At 44.4% G+C, this 25,623-nt stretch overlaps 1 protein-coding gene across 7 annotated transcripts in view; it reads left to right on the top strand.

Annotated features, from left to right (window-relative positions):
- The window catches only part of LOC144499821 (F-box-like/WD repeat-containing protein TBL1XR1), a 385,459-nt gene that overhangs the window by 329,643 nt on the left and 30,193 nt on the right, over positions 1-25,623 (top strand). For all 7 annotated transcript variants that reach the window (XM_078222335.1, XM_078222337.1, XM_078222340.1 and 4 more), the window contains 6 exons: positions 8,076-8,289; positions 11,081-11,213; positions 15,408-15,549; positions 20,841-20,904; positions 20,991-21,088; positions 21,876-21,936. In XM_078222335.1, coding sequence (XP_078078461.1) covers positions 8,076-8,289; positions 11,081-11,213; positions 15,408-15,549; positions 20,841-20,904; positions 20,991-21,088; positions 21,876-21,936 — 712 coding nt within the window. The remainder of the gene's footprint in view (positions 1-8,075; positions 8,290-11,080; positions 11,214-15,407; positions 15,550-20,840; positions 20,905-20,990; positions 21,089-21,875; positions 21,937-25,623) is intronic.

The raw sequence follows: 25,623 nt of genomic DNA, 5'->3' as shown, positions 1-25,623 counted from the left end.
ACCTGATACAAATATATAACGCATGGGGTGGACTGCAGGAAAAAGAAAATTTCCCTCCCAACCTGTTCACTTAACTATAGATGAGCTTTTTTGGCCTGAAAGAATGATATACCTGGCCAGTCTTTAATTAGCTGCCATATCTTTTCTGCAAAGAGAAAACCCATAATTGCGTTGGCAACTGGAAGCTATTTATATGCATAGGAAATACCACTCGTGGGCTTGTATTTAATCAAGGCAACAGTGAGAATAGACAGGAACCTCATGTCATCTCCTACTGAATTAAGTCCCTCTTAGGCACTTAGCTGGCGAGTCATGGGCCTTCCCTGGGACCAAGGACCCCAGGAATGGAAACCACCCCCCCGCCCACCCCTCCCCCTCCATCTCGAGAGCTTCTGGCCAGTCAGAGGCTGGCAGCTGTCAACTGCAGACAGTGACACCAGGGGAGTGGTAGCACCTGGCAGCAGCACCCCTATGGAGAGATCTAGGATCACTGAGGGACGCAGGCCACAGCTGGGTGAGGTGGGTGTCATGGGAGAGGGGGACTGCATCAAGGGCAGGAGGATGGCTCCCAGCAGCACCTCCCTACCCCGATTTCTGCTCTCTTAATCAGACACCGAGAGCCTGAGAACAAGAGGCTCCCTGCCTGGCACTTTACTTCTAATCAGAAAAAGCCAATTCAAATTGAGTCCAATTGTGGTCCCTACATAAGAGGCGAACAAGATCCAAGCTGACAGGATGAGGCATTGCACTCCCTCCCGGGCTTGATCTCACGCTTCATCTCATCCAAACAACCGAGATGGCTTTGAAAAATTGCATCAGGTAAAGCCTTGGTTTTACCTCATTGGCTATCCTGACCCTTTACTCTCCTGTAGGCTGGGCAAACCATGATCACAGCTGTCAGCACACCCCCAGTGCAGTGGATGGGATGAGGCCCTGAAGTAGGCATTGATTGTCCACGTAAGGTCCTCATTGCCTATTTATGGGCCTCAATTGGTGGCAGAATGAGAAGACCATCCATGAGCCTTCCTGTCCCAGACCTATTTGGGACAGAGGTGGGAAGATGGTGAGGTCCCCACCTCACCCTCCTGCCCGATTAAGTGCCCCACACCTACAAACCTACCTCAGTGGGAGGGTATTAAATTCTGTGTACCAAGAGCAATGCAACGGAAGTGAAATTCAAATATTGTAATAAGGTGATGTGTTATCGTGGAATTCAGTATATGTACATGGGTATGCAGTGTGTAAAGAACCGCAGTTCTGTACTTGAAATTGCTGTATTGTGGGTCAATCTCTTTGAGAGCAACATCTCATGTCCAATCATCACCAGAGATATTGCCACGTTAGCCCATCGTGCCTCACCTGTAATAGGCTTCGGATTCCTTACAGATCTACGCGTTTGTAGCCAGTCCGAAAGTTGCAATGGGAAGCCATTTTTGAATTTTATTACCACAACGTGTTATATGAATTCTGTCACCATGTACGTTGTTGTTTTCTGTCTATTTATGGAGCAGCTTCTACGTCGGGATGTTTTGTAAGGATTTTAGCAACAACAAATGTCACTAACTCAATTTATATACAAGTGTAGTTTATAGGATGCTTGGGGTGGAGTAGAAACTTGATGGAAAAAGGAGAGCGTTAGCGTGAGATTAAATTAATCAGATAGCTTGCTATAGCAATAAGTTTCCACACAGCAGCAATGCTGGTAGCTGATCTAATCTAGAGCCTAGTGAAAATGTACAAACCAGGTTTAGAAGTCTGTTCCCCTAGGAGGTGGTACGTTTGAAGCGCGTGGGAGTGAGAATTCTGAGAATTTTGATATAATGAATGGTAATGATTGCATTCACAGTGCGTACTTCACTGTGTATCTATGGAAACAAGGGGCACACAATAGCAATTTTTGTTTTTAAGGAATACAGAAATCAGAAACATTTGGACTCATGAAGGGGGTGGAATTTCAGGAAAGAGTAAATTCACAAGTAAGAAGAGAAATGTTGAAATTGTCGAGAAGAGTAAGATTTGAGGTTAAAATCTATAGTTTGGGTCAGGAAGGAGCAGAGATGGGGCATCAGTCACCAAGGTGACATCTGGCAAAAATAAAAAAAAGGTTAAAGCTAAAAGGTGTTTTATTTTGTTAATTCAAAGGATGTGGGCTTGGCTGGCTAGGCCAGAATCCATTGCCGCTCCCCAATTGCCCCTGAGGTGGTGGTGGTGAGCTGCCTTCTTGAACCACTGCAGCCTATGTGCTGTAGGTACACTCACAGTGCTATTCGGGAAGGAGTTCCAGGATTTACACCAGTGACGGTGAAGCAGTGATGTATTTGAATACACGAAGCACTTGCACCAAAATGGATGAATTAATAACACACACAGAAATTCTAAGAGCCACTATGGAGATTTGGTTATGGAGTGACCAAGACTGTGAACTAAATATTTCAGGATACTTGACTTTCCAAAGAGATTGGAAAATTGCACAGCAGGCAGGGTTGCCCTGATAATAAAGGATGGGGATAAAGAAAGTAGAGAGAAAGAAAATCTAATTGTAGCTAAGAGTGAGACCCTGGAATGCACTCGCAATAGTTTTCTAGATCACATGTCAAGGAATCAACCAGGGAAAAGGCTATTGTAGATCTGCTATAGTGCAGTGAGACATGGTTAAAGAAAAATCTTGTGGTAAAGGAACATCTGGGGAAGAGTGATCATAATATCATGGAATCATAAATTGCCTTTCAGAGTTAGTTAGTTCAATCTGCAACTAGAATCATAAATCTGACCCATCTACTTGGGTTTAAGGGGCCAGTTGGCTAGATAGGTTGGGATATGATCATCAAGAATTAATTCGTAATTCAAGTGAATGTACATTTGCTTAAGAAATAAAAATGTCATAGGAAATGTGGTCTAATAGTGGCTAATGAGAAGTTTAAAAATAATATTAGATTAATGGAAGAGGCTTATTTTACCAAGAGAGAGGTAAGCCTGACGGGCAGGAGAATTTTAAAATTTAGTAAAGGATGACCAAAAAATCAATATAAAGGAAAAGTTAAGGTGCAACTTGGACCAGTTAGACATAAAAACAGAGTGTAAAGTTTCTATAGTCATGTAAAAAGGAAGGGATTAGCAAGAGTAAATGAGTCCCATAGAAGCAGGTAGAATTAGAATAGGGAACAAGGAAATGACAGAGACATTAAACAAGTACTTTCTATCCATCTTCACAGCAGAGAGTAGTGGGGAACTAAGCTACAGGCTGGAAGAGCCTTTTAAGAACAGGAGGCTGACTGCACCCCATTCTATTAGGATTATCTGCTTCCTGCTCTGCAGTGACACAACCTGCAGTGTAGTGACATCCTACACTACACCCAGACTTGAGCAAGTTTGATTTGATTTGATATTGTCACATGCATTAACATAGAGTGAAAAGTATTGTTTCTTGCGCGCTATACAGACAAAGCGTAGAGAAGGAAACGAGAGAGTGCAGAATGTACTGTTACAGCCATATCTAGGGTGTAGAGAAAGATCAACTTAATGCAAGGTCGGTCCATTCAAAAGTCTGACAGCAGCAGGGAAGAAGCTTGGTACGTGACTCAGATTTTTGTATCTTTTTCCCGAAGGGAGAAGGTGGAAGAGAGAATGTCCGGGGTGCGTGGGGTCCTTATTTATGCTAGCTGCTTTGCCGAGGCAGCGGGAAGTGTAGACAGAGTCAATGGATGGGAGGCTGGTTTGCATGATGGATTGGGCTACATTCACGACCTTTTGTAGTTCCTTGCTGTCTTGGGCAAAGCAGGAGCCATACCAAGCTGTGATACAACCAAAAAGAATGCTTTCTATGGTGCATCTGTAAACGTTGGTGAGAGCCGTAGCTGACATAGAGTCATACAGGTTTACAGCATGGAAACAGGCCCTTCGGACCAACTTGTCCATGCCGCACTTTTTTTTTTAAAACCCCTAAGCTAATCCCAATTGCCCACATTTGGCCCATATCCCTCTGTACCCATCGTACCCATGTAACTGTCTAAATGCTTTTTAAAAGACAAAATTGTACCAGCCTCTACTACTACCTCTGGCAGCTTGTTCCAGACACTCACTACCCTCTGTGTGAAAAAATTGCCCCACTGGACACTTTTGTATCTCTCCCCTCTCACCTTAAACCTATGCCCTCTAGTTTTAAACTCCCTTACCTTTGGGAAAAGATATTGACTATCTAGCTGATCTGTGCCCCGCATTATTTTATAGACCTCTATAAGATCATCCCTCAGCCTCCTATGCTCCAGAGAAAAAAGTCCCAGTCTATCCAGCCTCTCCTTTTCACTCAATCCATCAAGTCCCGGTAGCATACTAGTAAATCTTTCCTGCACTCTTTCTAGTTTAATAATATCCTTTCTATAATAGGGTGACCAGAATTGCACACAGTATTCCAAGTGTAGCCTTACCAATGTCTTGTACAACTTCAACAAGACGTCCCAACTCCTGTATTCAATGTTCTGACCGATGAAACCAAGCATGCCGAATGTTTTCTTCACCACTCTGTCCACCTGTGACTCCACTTTCAAGGAGCTATGAACATGTACCCTTAGATCTCTTTGTTCTGTAACTCTCCCCAATGCCCTACCATTAACTGAGTAAGTCCTGCCCTGGTTCAATCTACCAAAATGCATCACCTCGTATTTGTCTAAATTAAACTCCATCTGCCATTCGTCAGCTCACTGGCACAATTGATCAAGATCCTGTTGTAATCGAAGATAACTTTCTTCACTGTCCACTATGCCACCAATCTTAGTATCATCTGCAAACTTACTAACCATGCCTCCTATATTCTCATCCAAATCATTAATATAAATGACAAATAACAGTGGACCCAGCACTGATCCCTGAGGCACACCACTGGTCACAGGCTTCCAGTTTGAAAAACAATTCTCTACAACTACCCTCTGGCTTCTGTCAAGAAGTCAATTTTGTATCCATTTAGATACCTCACCCTGGATCCTATGAGATTTAACCTTGTGCAACAACCTACCATGCGGTACCTTGTCAAAGGCCTTGCTAAAGTCCATGTAGACAACATCAACTGCACTGCCCTCATCTACCTTCTTGGTTACCCCTTCAAAAAACTCAATCAAATTTGTGAGACATGATTTTTCACTCACAAAGCCATGCTGACAGTCCCTAATCAGTCCTTGCGTCTCTAAATGCCTGTAGATCCTGTCTCTCAAAATACCTTCCAACAACTTACCCACCACAGATGTGAGGCTCACTGGCCTGTAGTTCCCAGGCTTTTCCCTGCAACCCTTTTAAACAACATTTGCCACTCTCCAATCTTCAGGCACCTCACCCGTGACTATCGATGATTCAAATATCTCGGCTAGGGGACTCGCAATTTCCTCCCTCGCCTCCCACAATGTTCTGGGATACACTTCATCAGGTCCCGGGGATTTATCTACCTTGATGTGCTTTAAGACTTTCAGCACCTCCTTCTCTATAATATGTACACTCCTAAAGACATCACTATTTATTTCTCCACGTTCCACAACATCCATGCTTTTCTCAACAGTAAATACTGATGAGAAATACTCATTTAGTATCTCTTGTGGATCCACACATAGATGACCTTGTTGATACTTAAGAGCCCCTGCCTCTCCCTTGTTACTCTCCCTTGTTACTCTTTTGCCCTTTATGTGTTTTCATGCCAAATTTTCTTAGTCTTCTGAGAAAGTAGAGGCGTAGGTGGGCTTTCTGAACTATAGTGTCAGCATGGGGGGACTAGGAAGGTTGTTGGTGATCTGGACACCTAAAAATTTGAAGCTCTCGACCCTTTCTACTTCGTCCCCGTTGATGTAGATAGGGACATGTCCTCCTTTACGCTTCCCGAAGTTGATGACAATCTCCTTCATTTTGTTGACATTGAGAGAGAGATTATTGTTGCCGCACCCGTTCACCACATTCTCCATCTCATTCCTGTACTCTGTCTCGTCATTGAGATCCGACCCACTATGGTAGTGTCATCAGCAAACTTGAAAATCGAATTGGAGGAGAATTTGGCTCACAGTCATAGGTGTATAAGGAGTGTGGTAGGGGGCTGAGAACACAGCCTTGTGGGGCACCGGTGTTGAGGATGATGTGGAGGAGGTGTTGTTGCCTATCCTTACTGATTGTGGTCTGCGAGTTAGAAAGTTCAGGATCCAGTTGTTGAGGGAAGTGCCGAGGCCCAGGCCACGGAGTTTGGAAATGAGTTTCATGGGAATAATGGTGTTGAAGGCTGAGCTGTAGTCAATAAATAGGAGTCATGATCCCTACTTCCAAACAGCACAGACCAACATGTGGCCCCCAAATGTGTATGTCTAATCTGTAGCATGATACTGATTTCTTCAATTCTGTCAAGGTGCATAAGGGACTAAAAATCCACTTACCTCCTGGCACAGTGGTTAGTATTGTGCCTCACAGCGCCAGGGACCTGGGTTCAATTCCAGCCTCGGGTCACTGTCTCTGTGGAATTTGCACATTCTTCTCGTGTCTGCGTGGGTTTCCTCCAGGTGCTCTGGTTTCCTCCCACACTCCAAAGATGTGCGGGTTAAGTTGATTGGCCATGCTAAATTGCCCCTTACTGTCAGGGGGGATTAGCTAGGGTAAATATGTAGGGTTAAGGGGATAGAGCCTGGGTGGGATTGTTGTCGATGGGCTGCATGGCCTCCTTCTGCACTGTAGGGATTGTACGATAATGGGCGCTGTTCATCATTCCGGTCTGAGCCAGGCATCCATGGGAGGGAAACTAATCTATCTTATTTTAATACAAACATCTTAACGGTTTGGTTAAAATATACATTTGATTGCAGCTTTTCTTGGAGTTATTTAAATTTGCTTGGTCGCAGTCGTTTATTTAGAGAGCGTTTCTCAGCCTTCAGAGAGAGGGAGTTGAGTGCAGAGATCTTTTGTGGATGATGAGGAAAATGGAAAAACTGGCAAGCGAGAACATTATGCAGGTTGTAGTTTAGCACCGCAGTCACTGCTATTTATTTCCACTAACTTGAAAATTTGACATAATTACTGTCAATTATAATGTGAGTTAAAAGCAAAGTCACAGTTAAGTGTAATTCTGCAACCTTCTGAGCTCAAGGAAGATCATATGGGAGTGCATGAATAAAACCAACAAGTTAAGGTAAAGCCAAGGTCACTGTAAAATCCCAGCAAGCTCACACTACAAATTGTCGAAATATTTGGTTGCGGTTCCAGGAAGTAAAAGCCCATTTATAACCTGATACAGTAATAAAAACATCTATAATTTAAAAAGTTCTTTAAGAATCCACATAAAATAACGTAACTATGGTAATGGAGTACATTACATTCTATACTCAAGGAATAGAATCCCTACAGTGCAGAAGAAGGCCATTTGGCCCATCGAGCCTGCACCGACAACAATCCTACCCAGGCCCTATGCCCATAACCCCACATATTTACCCTGCTAATCCCCCTGACACTAGGCAGGAATTTTACGGGCTCGGCCGCCATAGGAATCAGAGGGAGCAGGGGGCGGAGCATGGAATGGTCCATTGACCTCGGGTGGGATTTTACAATTTCAGGACCAGCAAGGCCATAAAATCCCGCACTAAGAGTCAGCTTAGCATGGCCAGTCCACCTAACCCGCACATCTTTGGAATGTGGGAGAAAACTGGAGCACCCAGAGGAAACCCACGCAGAGACGGGGAGAACGTGCAAACTCCACACAGACAGTGACCCGAGGCCAGAATTGACCCCGGGACCCTGGCACTGTGAGGCAGCAATGCTAACCACTGTGCCACCATGCTGCCCCAAGTCAAGGTTCAGATATTATTCGCTAATGTCAAACTTGTAGCAAATCTCCATTCTAGTTAGTATTTATGTACAATCTCGTTTAGTCGAATGAATGGAATCAGATCCGCATATCCGTGCCAGGGAGTTTTCAGAGAATATTATAAGGAAAGAACTCTGGGGCTTCACTGCTAGAAGATACCAGAGGTTTCAGACGTTTTGTGTGTGTGGTTTGTTGAACTTCCCTTTCCACGAGTGAATTTTTAAAAATGTGCTGGTAAACGCCTTTTTTTTTTCCCCAGGATGGCACAGTGTTTGATGGCAGGCCGATCGAGTCACTGTCTTTAATAGACGCTGTGATGCCTGATGTTGTACAGAGTCGACAGCAAGCGTTCAGAGACAAACTAGCACAACAGCAACAAGCAGCAGCTGCGTCTTCAGCTCCACAGCAGCCAATGCCAAAGAATGGAGAAGCCACTATCAATGGGGAGGAAAACGGGGCGCACACCATTACAAGTAAGCACTGCGCCAAATCGTTTTTTTTTTATTTTACCTAAAAGTGGAGTGTCCAGTATTAATGCTGAGACTTTTGTTCCCTAATGTCCTTCAGCAGAGGGGAAGCTGCCATCCTCATCCCCGTCTGGCCTTATTATGACTCCAGATCCACACCAATCCGGTTGACTCTGAACGGCCCTCTGAAATGGCCTAGCAAGTCATTCATTTCGAGGGCAACCATGGATGGGCAACAGATGCTGGCCTTGCCAGTGACATCCACATCCCGTGAAAGGATAACAAGAACAGTATTTCTGTACATATATATCACTAGGAATCATATTTTAGCAAACTTAAAAATTGAATAGTAAATTGGAACAACCAAAAATGGATCAGTTTATGTCAAAGTGAAAACTGCAGAATTGGTTCTCAGATTTTGGTTTTAAATATTTATTTTATTTTAGATAAAAATGCATAAACCCCTCTGCATTTGTTGAAGCTTAATTGCTGAATGTTTAATAGTGAGGACAATTTTGATGATATTTAGGAAATATCTTATTTCTCAAACACTGAGTAAATGTGATGGTTAACGGGTGGGCCGTTGGCCGTGCGGCCTTTATGTTTTAGCTGCAACCTTAATCCAGGGTGGGACGAAAGGTCAGAGTTCAAATAGAACTAACAAATGTGTCTGCCGACTGAGGCAAGTGTCTGACGGTGCTACCTGGACACTTCTGGAACCATAGAATCCCTAGAGTGCAGAAAGAGGCTATTCGGCCCATCAGGTCTCCGAAAGAGCATCCCACCCGGACCTTCCCCTCTGCCCTATGCCATTGACCCTGCGCACTTACCAAGGCCAATCAGCCTAACCCGAACATCTTTGGACTGTGGGAGGAAACAGGAGCACCAGCTGGAAACCCACGCAGACACAAGGAGAAGGTGCAAACTCCACACAATCACCCAAGGCCGGAATCGAACCGGGGTCCCTGGCGCTGTGAGGCAGAAGTGCTAACCACTGTGCCACCCGATATGCCACCATGCTGCTCGATGGCACAGTTTTATCAACGATATTTATTTTTCATGGGTCAACAGCTCTCTCAGATAACTCCGCAGCAGCTGTCCCCCCCCGAGCGGGCAAATTGTAAGGGCCAGCTCCAAGTTCTCTTTTCTCGGTGTCCGTGCCGACTTTGGGAGCGCTCCCAACATAAAATTCAGGCCATGGTATTCAAAAGGTGAATGGAACATTTCATCATGATCACCCACAACAACACTGGAAACACAAATCAGAATTTAGTTTGGCACGCAGCTTGACGTAAAAATGCCAAGTTCAGAAATATCACCAAATTCTTTAAACTGAACACAAGGGAAAGCTTTTTTATGCTGCAAGTGGTTCGGATCTGGAATGCATTACTTGAGAATGTGGTGGAGGCAGATTCAATCGGGGCTTGCCAAGGGAAATTGGATAAACACCTGAAGACAGAAAATTTGTAAGATTATGGGTAAAGGGTGGGGAAGGGGGAAGTAGCTGAGTTGCATCGAGCCAGCACAGATAAAATGGGCCAAATGGCCTCCACCTGTGTTTGTAGCCACTCTATGATTCTGTTACAAATAATACTGTTCTGCCGGGGAGGCAGTGGTATTGTCATTGCCATAGAGTCATAGAGGTTTACTGCGTGGAGACAGGCCCTTCGGCCCAACTTGTCCATGCCAACCCTTTTTTTTTAACCACTAAGCCAGTCCCAATTGCCCATGTTTGGACCATATCGCTCTATATCCATCTCACCCATGTAACTGTCTAAACGCTTTTTAAAAGACAAAATTGTACCCGCCTCTACTACTGCCTCTGGCAGCTTGTTTCACTCACTCACCACCTTCTGTGTGAAAAAATTGCCCCTGTGGACCCTTTTGCATCTCTCCCCTCTCACCTTAAACCTATGTCCTCTTGTTTTAGACTCCCCTACCTTTGGGAAAAGATATTGACTATCTTGCTGATCTAGTAATCCAGAGACCCAGGGCAAGATGTGAGGATCTGGGTTCAAATCCCACCATGGCAGATGGTGAAATTTGAGGTCAATAAAAATCTGGAATTAAAAGCCTAATTATGATCATGAAACCATTGTCGATTGTCGTAAAAACCCACCTGGTTCACTCATGTCCATCCTTACCTAGTCTGGCCTACATGTGAATCTAAACCCACAGCTATGTGGTTGACTCTCAAATGCCCATGAAATGGAGGGCAGTTAGAGATGGACAATAAATGCTGATCCAGCCAGCGACACCCACATCCCATACAAATAAATTTAAAGATTTGGGGAGGATTCTTTTTCTTGCCAATTATCTCCCCTGTTGAAGCCTTTCTGAGGTAAAACTTCAAAGAACAAAAAAAATTACAGCACAGGAACAGGCCCTTCGGCCCGCCGAGCCTGCACCGACCATGCTGCCCGACTAAACTAGGCCCTCCAAGCCTGCACCGACCATGCTGCCCGACTAAACTAAAACCCCCTATCCTTCCGGGGACCATATCGCTCTATTCACTCCTATTCATGTATTTGTCAAGACGCCCCTTCATGGGGCCAGATATCTTTCAGTACCTTACCTATTCATGGACGTGAGCTTGGCGGTGACAATTGACAGATGGTTCAATTAATCAAAGCCATATGGTTTTGAAAATTTAAACAAAAGAATGAAAATGTTTGTTGGCGCAACATTGCTTTTCTCGTGACTGACATTATAAACTTTATTGTGACTGGGTCTTGGTTTATCAAGCGAAGACTTTTTTTTCTTCCGAGTGGCTGAACTTTTGAATGACTCTTTGCAGATAATCACTCTGATGCCATGGAAATAGATGGAGATGTTGAAATTCCTTCAAACAAATCCACAGTCTTAAGAGGTCATGAATCTGAAGTATTCATTTGTGCCTGGAACCCAGTCAGTGACCTTTTGGCATCGGGGTAGGTACCACATTGGAACACGTTAAGTAACAAATGTTATACACTAGTGGTGGAAATTCTCAGCAGGTCTGGCAGCTTTGACAAAGGGTCATCTGGACTCGAAACATCAGCTCTTTTCTCTCCTTACAGATGCTGCCAGACCTGCTGAGATTTTCCAGCATTTTCTCTCTTGGTTTCAGATTCCAGCATCCGCAGTAATTTGCTTTTATCCAATGTTATACATTAATTCTGTTGTACTGATAATTATCTTTAAGATTATATTACTCTTTTCGCCCTTACCAACCATGATGTGCTGGTTAGCAGTATGCTCAGTACACATGTGGTGGCAGAGCTTAGAACCCTGACCCCATTAATGGACATTCATGCCACCATTAACGTAGGAACATAGGGATTAGGAGCAGAAGTAGGCAATTCAGCCCTTCGAGCCTGCTCTGCCATTCAATCAGACCATGACTGATCTCCCCCTGGTCTCAGGCGACAGCCAATCCCCCTCAATGAAAGCACAACCAATACCGTCAATAAAGTTTGCTTGTACTTTGAATGATCCATGTTGCATAAATGACTGATTCAGCAATTGTTTTCCTCTGTAAGAAGTATTTGCTTTACATGTGGAAGAGTTGGGTAATGAATTGATTGCACGGCCAATATTCTGCGGCAGATCAGAAGATACCATGACGGAAACAATGAAGTGTAATTCACCCAGGGTTCAAACTACCCTGCTTAAACCTCAAAATTTATGAATGGACTTTTAGAATCATCAAATCAAAGTTGTAAAACTCTCTAGCCTGCAACAAAGAACAATACAGCACAGGAACAGGCCCTTTGGCCCTCCAAGCCCGCGCCGCTCCCTGGTCCAAACTAGACCATTCTTTTGTATCCCTCCATTCCCACTCTGCCTGTCTGGGTAAGAAGTACATCTATGGGTCCAACCTGGCGACTAGCATGCCTAAACTCTCTGCAGAAAGTGCATCATCCGTTATATTGGATCAGGTTCCTCTGTAAGCGTCCAGGGAGCATGCCAAAGGTATTCAAAACACTCGGCATAATATGCAAGGAAGAATTGTGAAATTGTTGTGCTCAGGACCTGACTCATCACGCTGTAAACTTACCAAGCAAATCACGGTGCTAACAGGTAATAAGGGCCCTGCAACACCATTATTTAAAAGATTCAGTCATCCCATGCAAGGGTAACTGCTAGTTTGTTTACATGAGCTGTTAGCTAATTTCTAAGGCATTTTTGTGGGGTGTTGCTCTCCAATTAATAACTCTATTCTTATTTCTGCTGATATGTTTTTGCTGGTACGCACGGCTTTTGTTTTGCTGAAAATCGATACATGTTATCAAAGTTTTTTGTCTTGCACTCAAAATACAGCACAGGAACAGGCCCTTTGGCCCTCCAAGCCTGCGCCGCTCATGTGCCCAACTAGACCATTCGTTTGTATCCCTCTATTCCCAGTCTGTTCATGTGGCTATCTAGATAAGTCTTAAACGATCCCAGCGTGTCCGCCTCAATCACCTTGCTTGGCAGTGCATTCCAGGCCCTCACCACCCTCTGTGTAAAATACGTCCCCCTGACATCTGTGTTGAACCTTGCCCCCCTCACCTTGAACCCGTGACCCCTTGTGTTCGTCGCCTCCGACCTGGGAAAAAGCTTCCCACTGTTCACCCTATCTATGCCCTTCATAATTTTATACACTCATCAGGATAACTTGCAAGAAATTATCAGCAGTAATGGGGGAGCAACAAAAGTACCACATGAGAAGAGAGTGCTAAGTGGTTGGCAAGTGGACACTGATTGGTGGATGCAATGCAGCATGGAACAGTTAACTGCCCAGCTTTGTTCAAATTCAAACCGTGCAGGTTGATTCTGATTGGTCAAGGCATGCTCTGGAGAATCAAACAGGGAATGACCATTCCCTAAACTTCTGTTTACAACCAACTTGTTTACAACCATAGGAAGCACGTAATACAGATCTGTTCCTGGTGTTCCAGCAGCAATTATTTTTCATCCATTCTTTCCCAGTACTCTCCGCCTCTTTAATATATCCACTCACCTGATGAAGGAGCAGCCGAAAGCTCGTGACTCCACGTAAACCTGTTGGACTTTAACCTGGTGTTGTGAGACTTCTTACTGTGCCCACCCAAGTCCAACGCCGGCATCTCCGCATCATCCTTAATATAAAGGCGAAATACTGCGGATGCTGGAATCTGTAACAAAAGCAGAAAAAATGCTGGAAAATCTCAGCATGTCTGACTGACAGTATCTGTGGAGAGGGGATAGAGCCAACGTTTCGAGTCTGGATGACCCGAGTCTGGATTTAAGGGTGGCACGGTGATTAGCACTGCTGCCTTACAGCGCCAGGGACCCGGGCTCGATTCCCGGCTTGGGTCACTGTCTGTGTGGAGTCTGCACGTTCTCCCCGTGTCTGCGTGGGTTTCCTCCGGGTGCTCCGGTTTCCTCCCACAGTCCAAAGATGTGCGGGTTAGGTGCATTGGCCGTGCTAAATTGAATGTCAAGGGGACGAGCTAGGGTAAATGCATGGGGTTACGGAGATAGGTCCTGGGTGGGATTGTGGTCGGTGCGGACTCGATGGGCCGAATGGCCTCCTTCTGCACTGTAGCGATTCTATGATTCTATGACGCTTCGTCAGGGCTGACGAATAATAGATTCCCTGAATAAATTTCAAGTTGTTCCTGTGTCTACGTGAACAGATGTATGCAGCGAATAACTCTCCCCCTACACGCCCTATTTAAAAAGGGCTGAGTTTCTATATGCCGCTAAATTGGTGGAAGTGTTATTCACCACTGGTACCTGTGCATTCTCAAAGTTGTTGCTCTGTTGCTGTAACGGAAAGATCACCTGAAGGTGAAATGCTGAGTTTGAGCACAGCAGACTCGTTTTTATGGGATATGCTGGTGCTAATAGCTTTTGCGACTGTGCACATTCATTGATATTGTTCACTGTCGCAGGAAGAAAACACTTAAAAGTGATTGAAGTTTAATGTCAAATTAATGATTTCAGTGACTGGCGACCAATTAAACATTTTACACAAAGAAAGTATGAACAGCCGTTTCACTTTAATGCATCTCAATATTTTTTTAAATGGTAAAATTTTGAAGTGGACAACAGAGTCATGGAATGTTTTGTCAAGTCATTTTGACCATATTGGTATATATAAGGTAGGAACAGGAGGAGGCCATTCAGCCCTTTGAGCCTGCTCCACAGTTCATCACGATCATGGCTGATCGTCCAACTCAATAGTCCAATCCTGCTTTCTCCCCATAACCCTTGATCCCATTCGCCCCCAAGTGCTATATCCAGCCGCCTCTTGAATACATTAAATACATTCATATGCGACTACGAATCTCATAGAATCCCCACAGTGCAGAAGGAGGTCATTCGGCCCTTCAAGGCTGCACTGACAACAATCTCACCCAGGCTCTATCTCTGTAAGCTCGCACATTTACCCTGCTAATCCCCCTGACACTAAGGGGCAACTTAAATTTAGCACGGCCAATCGACCTAACCTGCACGTCTTCGGACTGAGAGAGAAAACCAGAACCACAAGGAGGAAACCCACGCAGACACGGGGAGAACGTACAAACTCCGCACAGATAGTGACCCGAGGCTGGAATTGAACATGTGTCCTTGATGCTGTGAGGCAACAGTGCTAACGACTGTGCCACCGTACCACTCCAGTCTCAGCAATGCTAATATGTTTTCAATCTAAATGATTGGAAATGATATGTATCTAATTTATTGTACAGAAATAAGATTAACCATTAATTGGAATCATCAGAGGTAAAGATGCTGAAAGCTATTTCTGTTTTACTATAAGCATGTAAATAGGAAACTTTAATGTGAAAACCAATGAACTCTTATGAGGAGTAATTTCAATAAGAGATTTAAAGATTAAACAAAATTAATGATCATAATGTGGACAATCGTATAATTTTTGTTCGAATTTGGGAGCATTCGATCTCTGACCAACCACTTGTGGCACCACCGTACCACCTAGTGGCGTAACGGGATTTGGCAGTAGAGTTTGCAGTTTCTCCATCCTCTCTCATTTTGTCATTTACATGCGAGTCATCACTGCTTTAGAAATGCCAAATCCCCAAATTAGAAACAGTGATTAGAGAAAAAGGGGGTGTGGGAGAAACTTTTAACAAGTGCCTTTTTTATGTTTATAGTTCTGGAGACTCCACTGCAAGGATATGGAATCTCAATGAAAACAGCAACAGTGGCCCCACTCAATTAGTACTGAGGCATTGTATCAGAGAAGGCGGGCAAGATGTTCCTAGCAATAAGGATGTTACATCACTCGACTGGAATGTAAGTTGCCATGGTTGTAAAACCAATTAGTAACCCTTTTGTGATTCCTTCTAATGGAAACCTATTAACCATTAACTCAATCTTTTTGGTTTTTCGCAAGCATACACCTTAACCTCATTAGGAATCTGATATAATGCTCTCAAATAAGTAGCCTTTGTAAGTCAATGAGTTACAAAATAGTGCACAGTGTTGTGTGTATTATTCTGGGTTGAAAAAGACCAATTATTGCCCTGCCAAGATTCTTCAAGCAACCTTTGTACCCCACAATGTGGGTTGCAGCATTCACATAATGCCCCATGCAGTACAGAATGAATGGTCAGCCAGTTTCTAATACTATGGGCCCAATCTTACCATTTTGATTCTTAAGCGCTGGGTGGACTTGAAGCTGGGAGTGTTTCAGATCCGACTTTTAGACCCGTTCTCAGGCATCCCCCATACACACCCTGCCTGTAAAAATATCAGCGATTCTGAATCGCGCTGCAGAAGCCTGTGGGTGGGGCTTAACGCGCCCGAAATCCTGCAGCTTCGATCGACGCCTCCAACTGCGCATGCGCAGAAAAAAGATAGAATGCAGCTCTCCTGCCACACCGCTCCCGGGTCGGATAATGCCTCCCCCTGGCCACCACAGACATTGCCCCACCTCCACAACATTACTGACCCCCTTATCCCCCACCCCCTCTGCCACCCAGACCGATCACAGGCTCTTCCTCCCCTTCCCCCACACTGGTCACAGGCAATGTGGCAGCGGACCCCCCCCCCCCCCCCCACCCCGCCTTCCCCCTCATTGATCTCAGGCAGAGTGGCAGCAGACCCCCCCTTCCACCTCACTGATCACAGGCAGAATGGCAGCGCCCCCCCCCCCCCCCCCCCAACAATCTCAAGCAAAGAGACATCGGATGCTTGGCACTTACCTCCTCACTAACTAGAGCCTCCGAATCAGACTTTTGTGGAGCATGTCTGTTTTGCGCTGATTCTGGATGGGCGAATGCGGTGGTAAAGGGGGAAGTGCCGGTAAGGTTTGCTGTGCAGCCCATTAAGTCAATTTAAATGCATGCCAATGCACTTAAATGGCCGTCGCACCCGTTTTGGGTGCGGTCCCGATCGCAGCCATTTTCGGGCCTTGGTAAAGGGGGTACTGGCGGGGATGCGGGGCGGATTGTGCTACTTGCCCCACTCCCGACTTTACCAAGTTTTCACGCCCTAAAACGGGTGCAACTTGATGGTAAAATCGGGCCCTATCACTCGTCAGTTTTGTTTCCCTGAAGCTGTCTCCTTACTGCTAGATCTACCAATCATTATTTGCTACAAAATATATTCCCGCAATTGACTTTTCAGCTTGACTCGTTGGTTTACATTCATAGCCTTAGGATTCCTCACCAATGTATAAACGTTAGAGCGATTTCCCTGCTTAAGCTGTGAATTCCAGCGACAATTTTTATTTCTACGGTGCCTCTAACGTGGCAAGTCATCCCAAGGTGCTTCGTAGGAGTATTGTCAAACAGAATTTGACACTGAGCTGTGTAAGGAGGTATTGGGGCAAAAAATTGGCAAAGAGGTAGATTTTAAGGAGCATCTTAAATGAGGAAAGAGAGTTGGAGAGGCAGAGGAGATTCCAGAGCCAAGTGCTCAGGCAGCCAAAGGCATGGTGAAGCAATTAAAATTGAGGACACTCAAAAGGCCAATATTGGAGGAGTGCCAATATCTTGAGTAAAGCAGGAGATTACAGAGATTGGGAGTGGTGAGGGGATGGAGGGAAAACAATGAGGAGAATTTTAAATCAAGATGTGCAGACATAGTTATGTCGACTCTAATCTTGACGATGAGTCAAACCAAACTGCTGGCAAAGTGTGTCTCAGTGCATTATGTTAATATGGATTACGGTCTTGAATTATTTTTCCCTGCGAAGGAAGGTGAAATTCATGGCTGCGCTTGCACATTGGTGTTGTGAGTGTGTGCTTGCTATACTCTGCGTCCGCTCTGCACAGCTGCAGTTATGATGTAATCTGGCAGCTTTCCAGAACTCGAGACTGCAGTGAAGATGTTAATGATATCCTTCGTGGAGGATTAGTTAATGTGATGTGAGCAGAGTTGGCAAGAATTCTGAATTAAGAATCAAAATCAGTCTAAATTCTGGCCCATTTCATAGGGCGTGGTAGGTGGGAGCCATTTGGGAAGAATAACTCCTCACCTGCATAATGGGAGAATTTGACATCTTAGCATTGGTTTTCTGAAGTGAACAACTCTACAGAGACTAAAGATTAAGTACTATAATGGCAATGTTGTGGCTGGCCTCCTATTTCACTCGCTGCAGAATCTGGTCTCCTATTACACATTATCCAGGAGCTGATTTCCTGATCTACTTCATCCAGCTCTCGCTCTATCCTTCCACTTTATCGAGCACCAGCTCTCCTGTTTCACTTTATCCAGTTTTTGGTTTACCTTTCGACATCATTAACTGTCAGGTATCCAGCTCCAGTTTAATCAGTACAAGGTTTCCAGCTCCACTTTATCCAGCACCAAGCCCCTTGCTCCACTTTATTAGCGGGTTAATGTCAGAGAGAACATCGGGTAAGACTGAAGCCATCCTCATTAGCTCCGTATAAAATTCCGCACCCCACCCCAGATTCCACAGAGCAGCAATTTTGAGATGAGCCTAAACGTGATATAATTTTCATCACCAAGACTGCCTGTTTCTATCGCTGCATAGAGTCATAGAGGTTTACAGCATGGAAACAGGCCCTTCGGCACAACTTGTTCATGCCGCTCTTTTTTTTTAAACCCCTTAGCTCATCCCAATTGCCCGCATTTGGCCCATATCCCTCTGTACCCATCGTACCCATGTAATTGTCTAAATGCTTTTTAAAAGACAAAATTGTACCCGCCTCTATTACTACCTATGGCAGCTTGTTCCAGACACTCACCACCCTCTGTGTGAAACAATTGCCCCTCTGGACACTTTTGTATCTCTCCCCTCTCACCTTAAACCTATGCCCTCTAGCTTTAGACTCCCCTACCTTTGGGAAAAGATATTGACTATCCAGCTGATTTGTGCCCCTCATTATTTTATAGACCTCTATAAGATCACCCCTCAGCCTCCTACGCTCCAGAGAAAAAAGTCCCAGTCTATCCAGCCTCTCCTTATAACTCAAACCATCAAGTCCCAGTAGCATCCTAGTAAATCTTTTCTGCATTCTTTCTAGTTTAATAATATCCTTTCTATAATAGGGTGACCAGAACTGTACACAGTATTCCAAGTGTGGCCTTACCAATGTCTTGTACAACTTCAACAAGATGCCCCAACTCCTGTATTCAATGTTCTGACCAATGAACCCAAGCATGCTGAATGCCTTCTTCACCACTCTGTCCACCCCTGACTCCACTTTCAAGGAGCTATGAACATGTACCCTTAGATCTCTTTGTTCTGTAACTCTCCCCAACGCCCTACCATTAACTGAGTAAGTCCTGCCCTGGTTCAATCTACCAAAATGCATCACCTCCCATTTTTCTAAATTAAACTCCATCTGCCATTCATCAGCCCACTGGCCCAATTGATCAAGATCCCGCTGTAATCGAAGATAACTTTCTTCACTGTGCACTATGCCAACAATCTTAGTGTCATCTGCAAACTTACTAACCATGCCTCCTATATTCTCATCCAAATCATTAATATAAATGACAACTAACAGTGGACCCAGCACTGATCTCTGAGGCACACCGCTGGTCACAGGACTCCAGTTTGAAAAACAACCCTCTACTACCCTCTGGCTTCTGTCAAGGAGCCAATTTTGTATCTATTTAGATACCTCACCCTGGATCCCATGAGATTTAACCTTGTGCAACAACCTACCATGCGGTACCTTGTCAAAGGCCTTGCTAAAGTCCATGTAGACAACATCGACTGCCTCATCTACCTTCTTGGTTACCCCTTCAAAAAACTCAATCAAATTTGTGAGACATGATTTTCCACTCTCAAAGCCATGCTGACTGTCCCTAATCAGTCCTTGCGTCTCTAAATGCCTGTAGATCCTGTCTCTCAAAATACCTTCCAACAACTTACCCACCACAGATGTGAGGCTCACTGGCCTGTAGTTCCCAGGCTTTTCCCTGCAGCCCTTTTTAAACAAAGGCACAACATTTGCCACTCTCCAATCTTCAGGCACCTCACCTGTGACTATCGATGATTCAAATATCTCTGCTAGGGGACCCGCAATTTCCTCCCTAGCCTCCCATAATGTCTTGGGATACACTTCATCAGGTCCCGGGTATTTATCTACCTTGATGCGCTTTAAAACTTTCTCTGTAATATGTACACTCCTCAAGACATCACTGTTTATTTCCCCAAGTTCCCTAACATCCATAGCTGCGCTATAATTGAGTTCTATTTCATCTAATCTTGAGATATCCCAGTTTTGTTTTGTTTTTTGCTGGCAAGTTGAGATCCACTGTATATGTCCTCCAGCTCATCCATATCCTGCAACTTCCCCATCCTATCTTGCGATGGTTTATCTCTCCTGCTGAACTGAATTGGCTCCCTTTGCCCTAACGCATCCTATACATCTGGGGACATTGAGACAATTTAGCATGGCCAGTCCACCTAACCTGCACATCTTTGGAGTGAGGGAGGAAACCGGAGCACCCGGAGGAAACCCACTCTGAAACAGGGACTATGCAAACTCCACAGAGACAGTTACCCGAGGTTGGAATTGAACCCATGTCGCTGGAGCTGTGAGACAGCAGTGCTAACCACTGTGCCACCCACATCATTGTGATTTTTCACAGTTACCTCCATGGTTTGCCCAATCTCAGTCTGTAATGTCCTCTGGCCCTATGTATCAAGGTGCATCTTCTAATCTTCCAACTCTGGCCTCTTTTGCAACTTGCTCTCCCTCTGCTGGCAGAGCTTTCCTCTGCCTTGCTCAATAATCCAGAATATTCTCCCTCCAGCTTTGCTGTTTCAAAATTTCAGAGACATCCTCAAAACCTACCTCTTCCACCCAGCCTTTAGTCTATTTCTATATCTCTATTAACCATTATCCAGCATCTGAGAAATGTCTTTGAAATTTATCGTGTGAAAGGTATTTATTTAATACAGATCGTTGTTCTTGTTACAAGGATGAACCCACTGGGTGGGATTTTCCGGCCGCAATGCTGGAAAATCCCACCTGAGGTCAACGGACCTTTGCATGGCCCGTGTCCCACCCGCTGCGATTCCGGTGGTGGGTGGGACAGGAAAATTCCGCCCACTATGTTTGTGGTGGGAGTCACTACTTGTATATTTGGTTTTTTTCCAGAGCGATGGAACACTGTTGGCCACAGGATCATATGACGGATTTGCAAGAATATGGACAAAGGATGGTGAGTTGTGAGTTCAAGTCTGTATAATCTTTAAAACATCAGATTCCTATTGAATCTTTCCGTTGAATTGGAATGTTTCTTTTCAGGCAACCTCGCAAGCACCCTAGGACAACATAAAGGCCCCATCTTTGCTTTAAAATGGAATAAGAAGGGAAACTATATTCTCAGTGCAGGTGTTGATAAGGTAAGGGTGAAATGCAACATTCGTTGCAGAGAAGTAAATATTGTACTTTTTTCATTACATTTAACTGATTTCCCTAACTTCTGAGAGTATGGCCCTCTACACTCTTGTCTATGAGCACACCAATCGCGAAAACTGATTCTCAGAATTTTGTTACTGGACTTGCAACTTGCCCATAGAGCAGTAAACGTCAGCAGCACAGTAATAGTTATTCCTTCGCAACCTCCCCACACCCATCTGGCCGTGAGTTGGAGTTTCCCCTTGGTGATGCAACCGAGACTGGGAACTTTTAAGTTTATTTATCTATTGTCACAAGTAGGCTTACATTAACACTGCAAAGAAATTACTGTGAAAATTCCGGTGGTCGCCACACTCCAGCGCCTGTTTGGGTACACTGAGGGAGAATTTAGCATGGCCAATGCACCTAACCAGCACGTCTTTCGGACTGTGGGAGGGAACCGGAGCACCCGGAGGAAACCCACGCAGACACGGGGAGAGGGTGGAGACTCCGCACAGACAGTGACCCAAACTTTGGAATCGGACCCGGATCTCTGGAGCTGTGAGGCAGCAGTGCTAACCACTGTGCCACTTGGCAGCATGAGGATCAAGGACCCATTTTGCACATCAGAGCCAATGCATCTCCAATTCATTATTACCGATGAAAAGTACAGTGCTATTTTTTTAATGGGCACCACGTAATCAGCTGCTAGTTAGTAGTTTTTTGATCATTCAGACCCTCTTCCAATCTGTTGCATTTTCACTGAGACTAAGAATTTCTTTCTTTTTTCAGACAACAATAATTTGGGATGCTCATACAGGCGAAGCTAAACAGCAATTTCCATTTCATTCAGGTAAAAAGAACTGATGTAGTGTATTTTGATAACCTTTAAGCATCGAGAGTGTTGTAGTTTAGGCAGGTATTAACAAGGTTTTTGTATACAATTACTTTGATTCTGTGTAATTCAATCCAAGGGGAGTGGTTGTCATTTTTAGCAAGCGCCTTTGCATGTTTTGTTTCGGAACCTCAACTTTGGCTGCCAAAAAAGTCGATCCCGCAATGCTCTTTCTTTTGTGGAGACACAGGCTGAGATTTGTAGCCTCTGTCCATGTCAACATGGAGGTAGGAAGGCTTTAAAAATGTAGGACAAGACTGTATTCTGGATTTCAGCTCCATCACTGGGGTGGGTGAGCATATCAGAACGAACACCCCACTCGAGTGCCCAGCACTGTTCCTCAGAGGCACTGTGAACCATGGGGAAATCCTCATCTAGAGTCAAGGACCTATAAAACAAGTACAGCAACAGACTTATGAGAAAAGCTATAGCTCATGGAATAAAAGGGACAGTAGCAACACAGAGATAAAATTGGCTGAATAATAAGACGCAAAGAGCAACAGTCAATGGATATTTTTCAGGCTGGAGGATGGTTTGTAGTGGTGTTCCCCAGGGATAGGTGTTGGGAGCCTTGCTTTTCCTGTTATATATTAATGATCTAGATCTTGGTGTGCAGGGGAGGATTTCAAAATTTGCGGATGATATAAAACTTGGAAGTATTGTAAACTGTAAGGAGCAGAGTGTAGAACTTCAAAAGGACATAGACAAGTTGGTGGAGTGGGCAGATAGGTGGCAGATACAGCTCAATGCGGACAAGTGTGAGATGATGCAGTTTGGTAGGAAGAATCTGGAGAGACAACAGAAAATAAGGGGTAGAATTCTCAAGAGGGTGCAGGAGCAAAGGGACCTGGGTGTATTGTGCCTAGATCATTGAAGGTGGAAGGACAGGCGGAGAGAGAAGTTAATAAAGCATATAGTATTCTGGGCTTTATTAATAAGGGCATTGCGTACAAGAGCAAGGAGGTTATGCTGAACATATAGAGGAGACTAGTTGGACCTCAGCTGGAGTATTGTGTACAGTTCTAGGTACCACACTATTGGAAGGATGTGAACACATTGGAGAGAGTGCAGAAGAGGTTTACAAGATTGGTTCCAGGGATGAGAAACTTCACTGATGAGGATCAATTGGAGAGGTTGGAGCTGTTCTTCTTGGAGATAAGAAGGCTGAGAAGGAGATTTGGTGGAGATGTTCAAAATCATGAGGGGGCCGGACAGAGTAGATAGGGAGAAACTGTTCCCTCTCATAAAAGAATCGAGATTGAGAGGGCACAGATTTAAAGTGATTTGTTTTAAAAAAAAAAGCAAATGCGATGTGAGAAAAGTACTTTTCACATAGTGAGCGGTTTGGGTCCGGGTTGCTCTGCCCGGAGCTGTGGTGGAGGCAGGTTCAATTGAGGCATTCACAAGGGGATCAGCTGATTACTTGAATAGAAAAAAATGTGTAGGGGTGTGGGGGGAAGGCAGGGGAATGGCTCTAAGTCATAATGCTCATTTGGAAATACGGTGTTAACACAATGGGCCAAATGGCGGCCTCCTGCACTATAACAGTCCTGTGATTCTGTGAAGTAGGCATTCAGCATTCCATGTGAAAAACACTGCCCTCTTACCTTCTCCTAAAGCTGTCATCCAATACCGACATTGAAGATACCTTTAATCCATTTTGTAATTCTTAATCTTGTCTAAATAAGCACACAATCATTGAAAACTTCTTCAAAGAAGGATTGACATACTACAAATAAATGAAGATGTCAAACAAATCTAGCACTCCCATTTGCAACTGAGTAAACAGACCCCTGTTGGGCTGAGTTTATTAATTATTCTTGGAGTTCAGCCAAGAATTTATAACGAAGTCATTTGGAACCTGTATCAACGGAATTATATTTGTCCAGATGGCCTCATTATGGCTAGGCCGAGCTCCAGAATGGACAGCTTTATGAGAAGTTCAGAGAAGCAAAGTTTTTCAAATGGATTTTTGAATGGGTGTTTTCTTTTCATGAACATGTCAAAGATTTCTAGATGGCTCATTGGAGTGTACCTCGTGCATACTGGGCCCATGGGAGATGTGAGGGCCCATGGGAGATGTGAGGGCCCATGGGAGATACAGTAAGGCTTAGAAGGGGCATGGGAGTGGATGGGAGAACGAAGGGGGCCAAGGGGTGAGTGACAGAGGTGTGGGGGCTCGTGAGGCTAACAGTCATGATTACAAATTTGCCGAGTCCCAGTTAACAGAGGGGTCCTTCTAACCTGTCTTCCTTCTGTTGCTACCTCGGAAGGTGGCAGGTCCCACCTCCAGCCCACGTCCATCTCCATTTCAGAAGTGTACGGCAGCATGGTTCCTCCAGAATGGAGACGGGATCACGGGTTCTGGAAAATTCCTGTTACTCGTCTCCTTGGCAAAAATCCAGCCCGTGGTATTTACTTTCTCCAGATCTGCTTTTAAAGTGTAGAGATGTTTGGTACCGGGATGGCAGTACTGTATCAGTGATCACTTTATTCTGATTACAAGTGCATAAACATTGCAAAGAGGTTTACTGGACTAATTTGCAGTGATGGTGATGCACGATTCACATGCTTGAACGCCCAAGTTAGAAGGGTTCATTGTGGATGAGTGGACATTTAAGTGGTATAATCACTTTCTTCAGTGTGTCCAGCGCCACTTTGAATTGTCAGTATTTCATTTGCAATCAGTGACCATCCTTGACCATGTACAAGGTCTGAAGGCTACATCGCATTACAAAATGATTAGCATTTTGCAGAATGAAATATTGTGAATTCAGCAATGCGTTCTAAAGCCTTAGAAATGGATTAGTTCTTCAACCATTGATATTCTTTCTGAACCTTGAAAATAATTTGGATTTTTTTTTAAAACTGTGAAATAAATTATTGGCTTGTTGTGCTCACCAAGGTAACAGCCATCAGTCTGTTGAGGCAGTGTCAACATTAAGCAGTCAAGAGAACAGTTTGATGAGAGCAAACTTTATTTGCTCCAAAGATCTGCCTTTACTTCACAAGGGCACCCATTCTGCATTATTCCGATATTTTCCAATTCCTATCCCAGCCAATTGTTAAGTTGCTAACATATATGGCCTTGATTCAAGTTGTTGCCAGTTCCTAAGGGAACTGGTTTCCGATTGTTCAAGCTCATTTCATGTTGGAAACTTTTATCATATTCAACTTGCACTGCTTTTTTATTTGGGTCCCGATAGGTTTAGTGTGCGAATCCCAGTGCACCACTCCTTGCAAAATATATTTGAATATTGGTACTCAAAAACATATTTATGAGTTGTGAAATTGTTTTTAATTGAAAATCGGCCTCCCAAGTTTTCATTTATCCTATTGCTAAGTGATTACATGACTGTGATCTCCATAACAGGACAGTTGTTTTGTTTCAATTGTTTGGGATGGTTTGGAAACCATTGATTTAACGGCCTAAAAGCAAAAAATACTAAATTACCATTAATGTCAAGTGAGTTCAGCATAATCTTCTATTAATTTGAAGAAACTAATGGTCTATTTAGACCTTTTATATGAGGCCTGATTTTCCAGCCCTTTCCACCACAGGGGATCTCTGGTCCCGCCAAGTATGACCACCCCCCCCCCCTCCCCCCCCGCCACTCCCCCCGCACTGCGGCGGGACAGGCAAGC

This window comes from Mustelus asterias, chromosome 10 (genome assembly GCF_964213995.1).
Source record: "Mustelus asterias chromosome 10, sMusAst1.hap1.1, whole genome shotgun sequence".
Classification (NCBI taxonomy): domain Eukaryota; kingdom Metazoa; phylum Chordata; class Chondrichthyes; order Carcharhiniformes; family Triakidae; genus Mustelus; species Mustelus asterias.
Note: the sequence above shows the minus strand (reverse complement) of the source record. Positions and strands in the feature narration are given on the sequence as shown.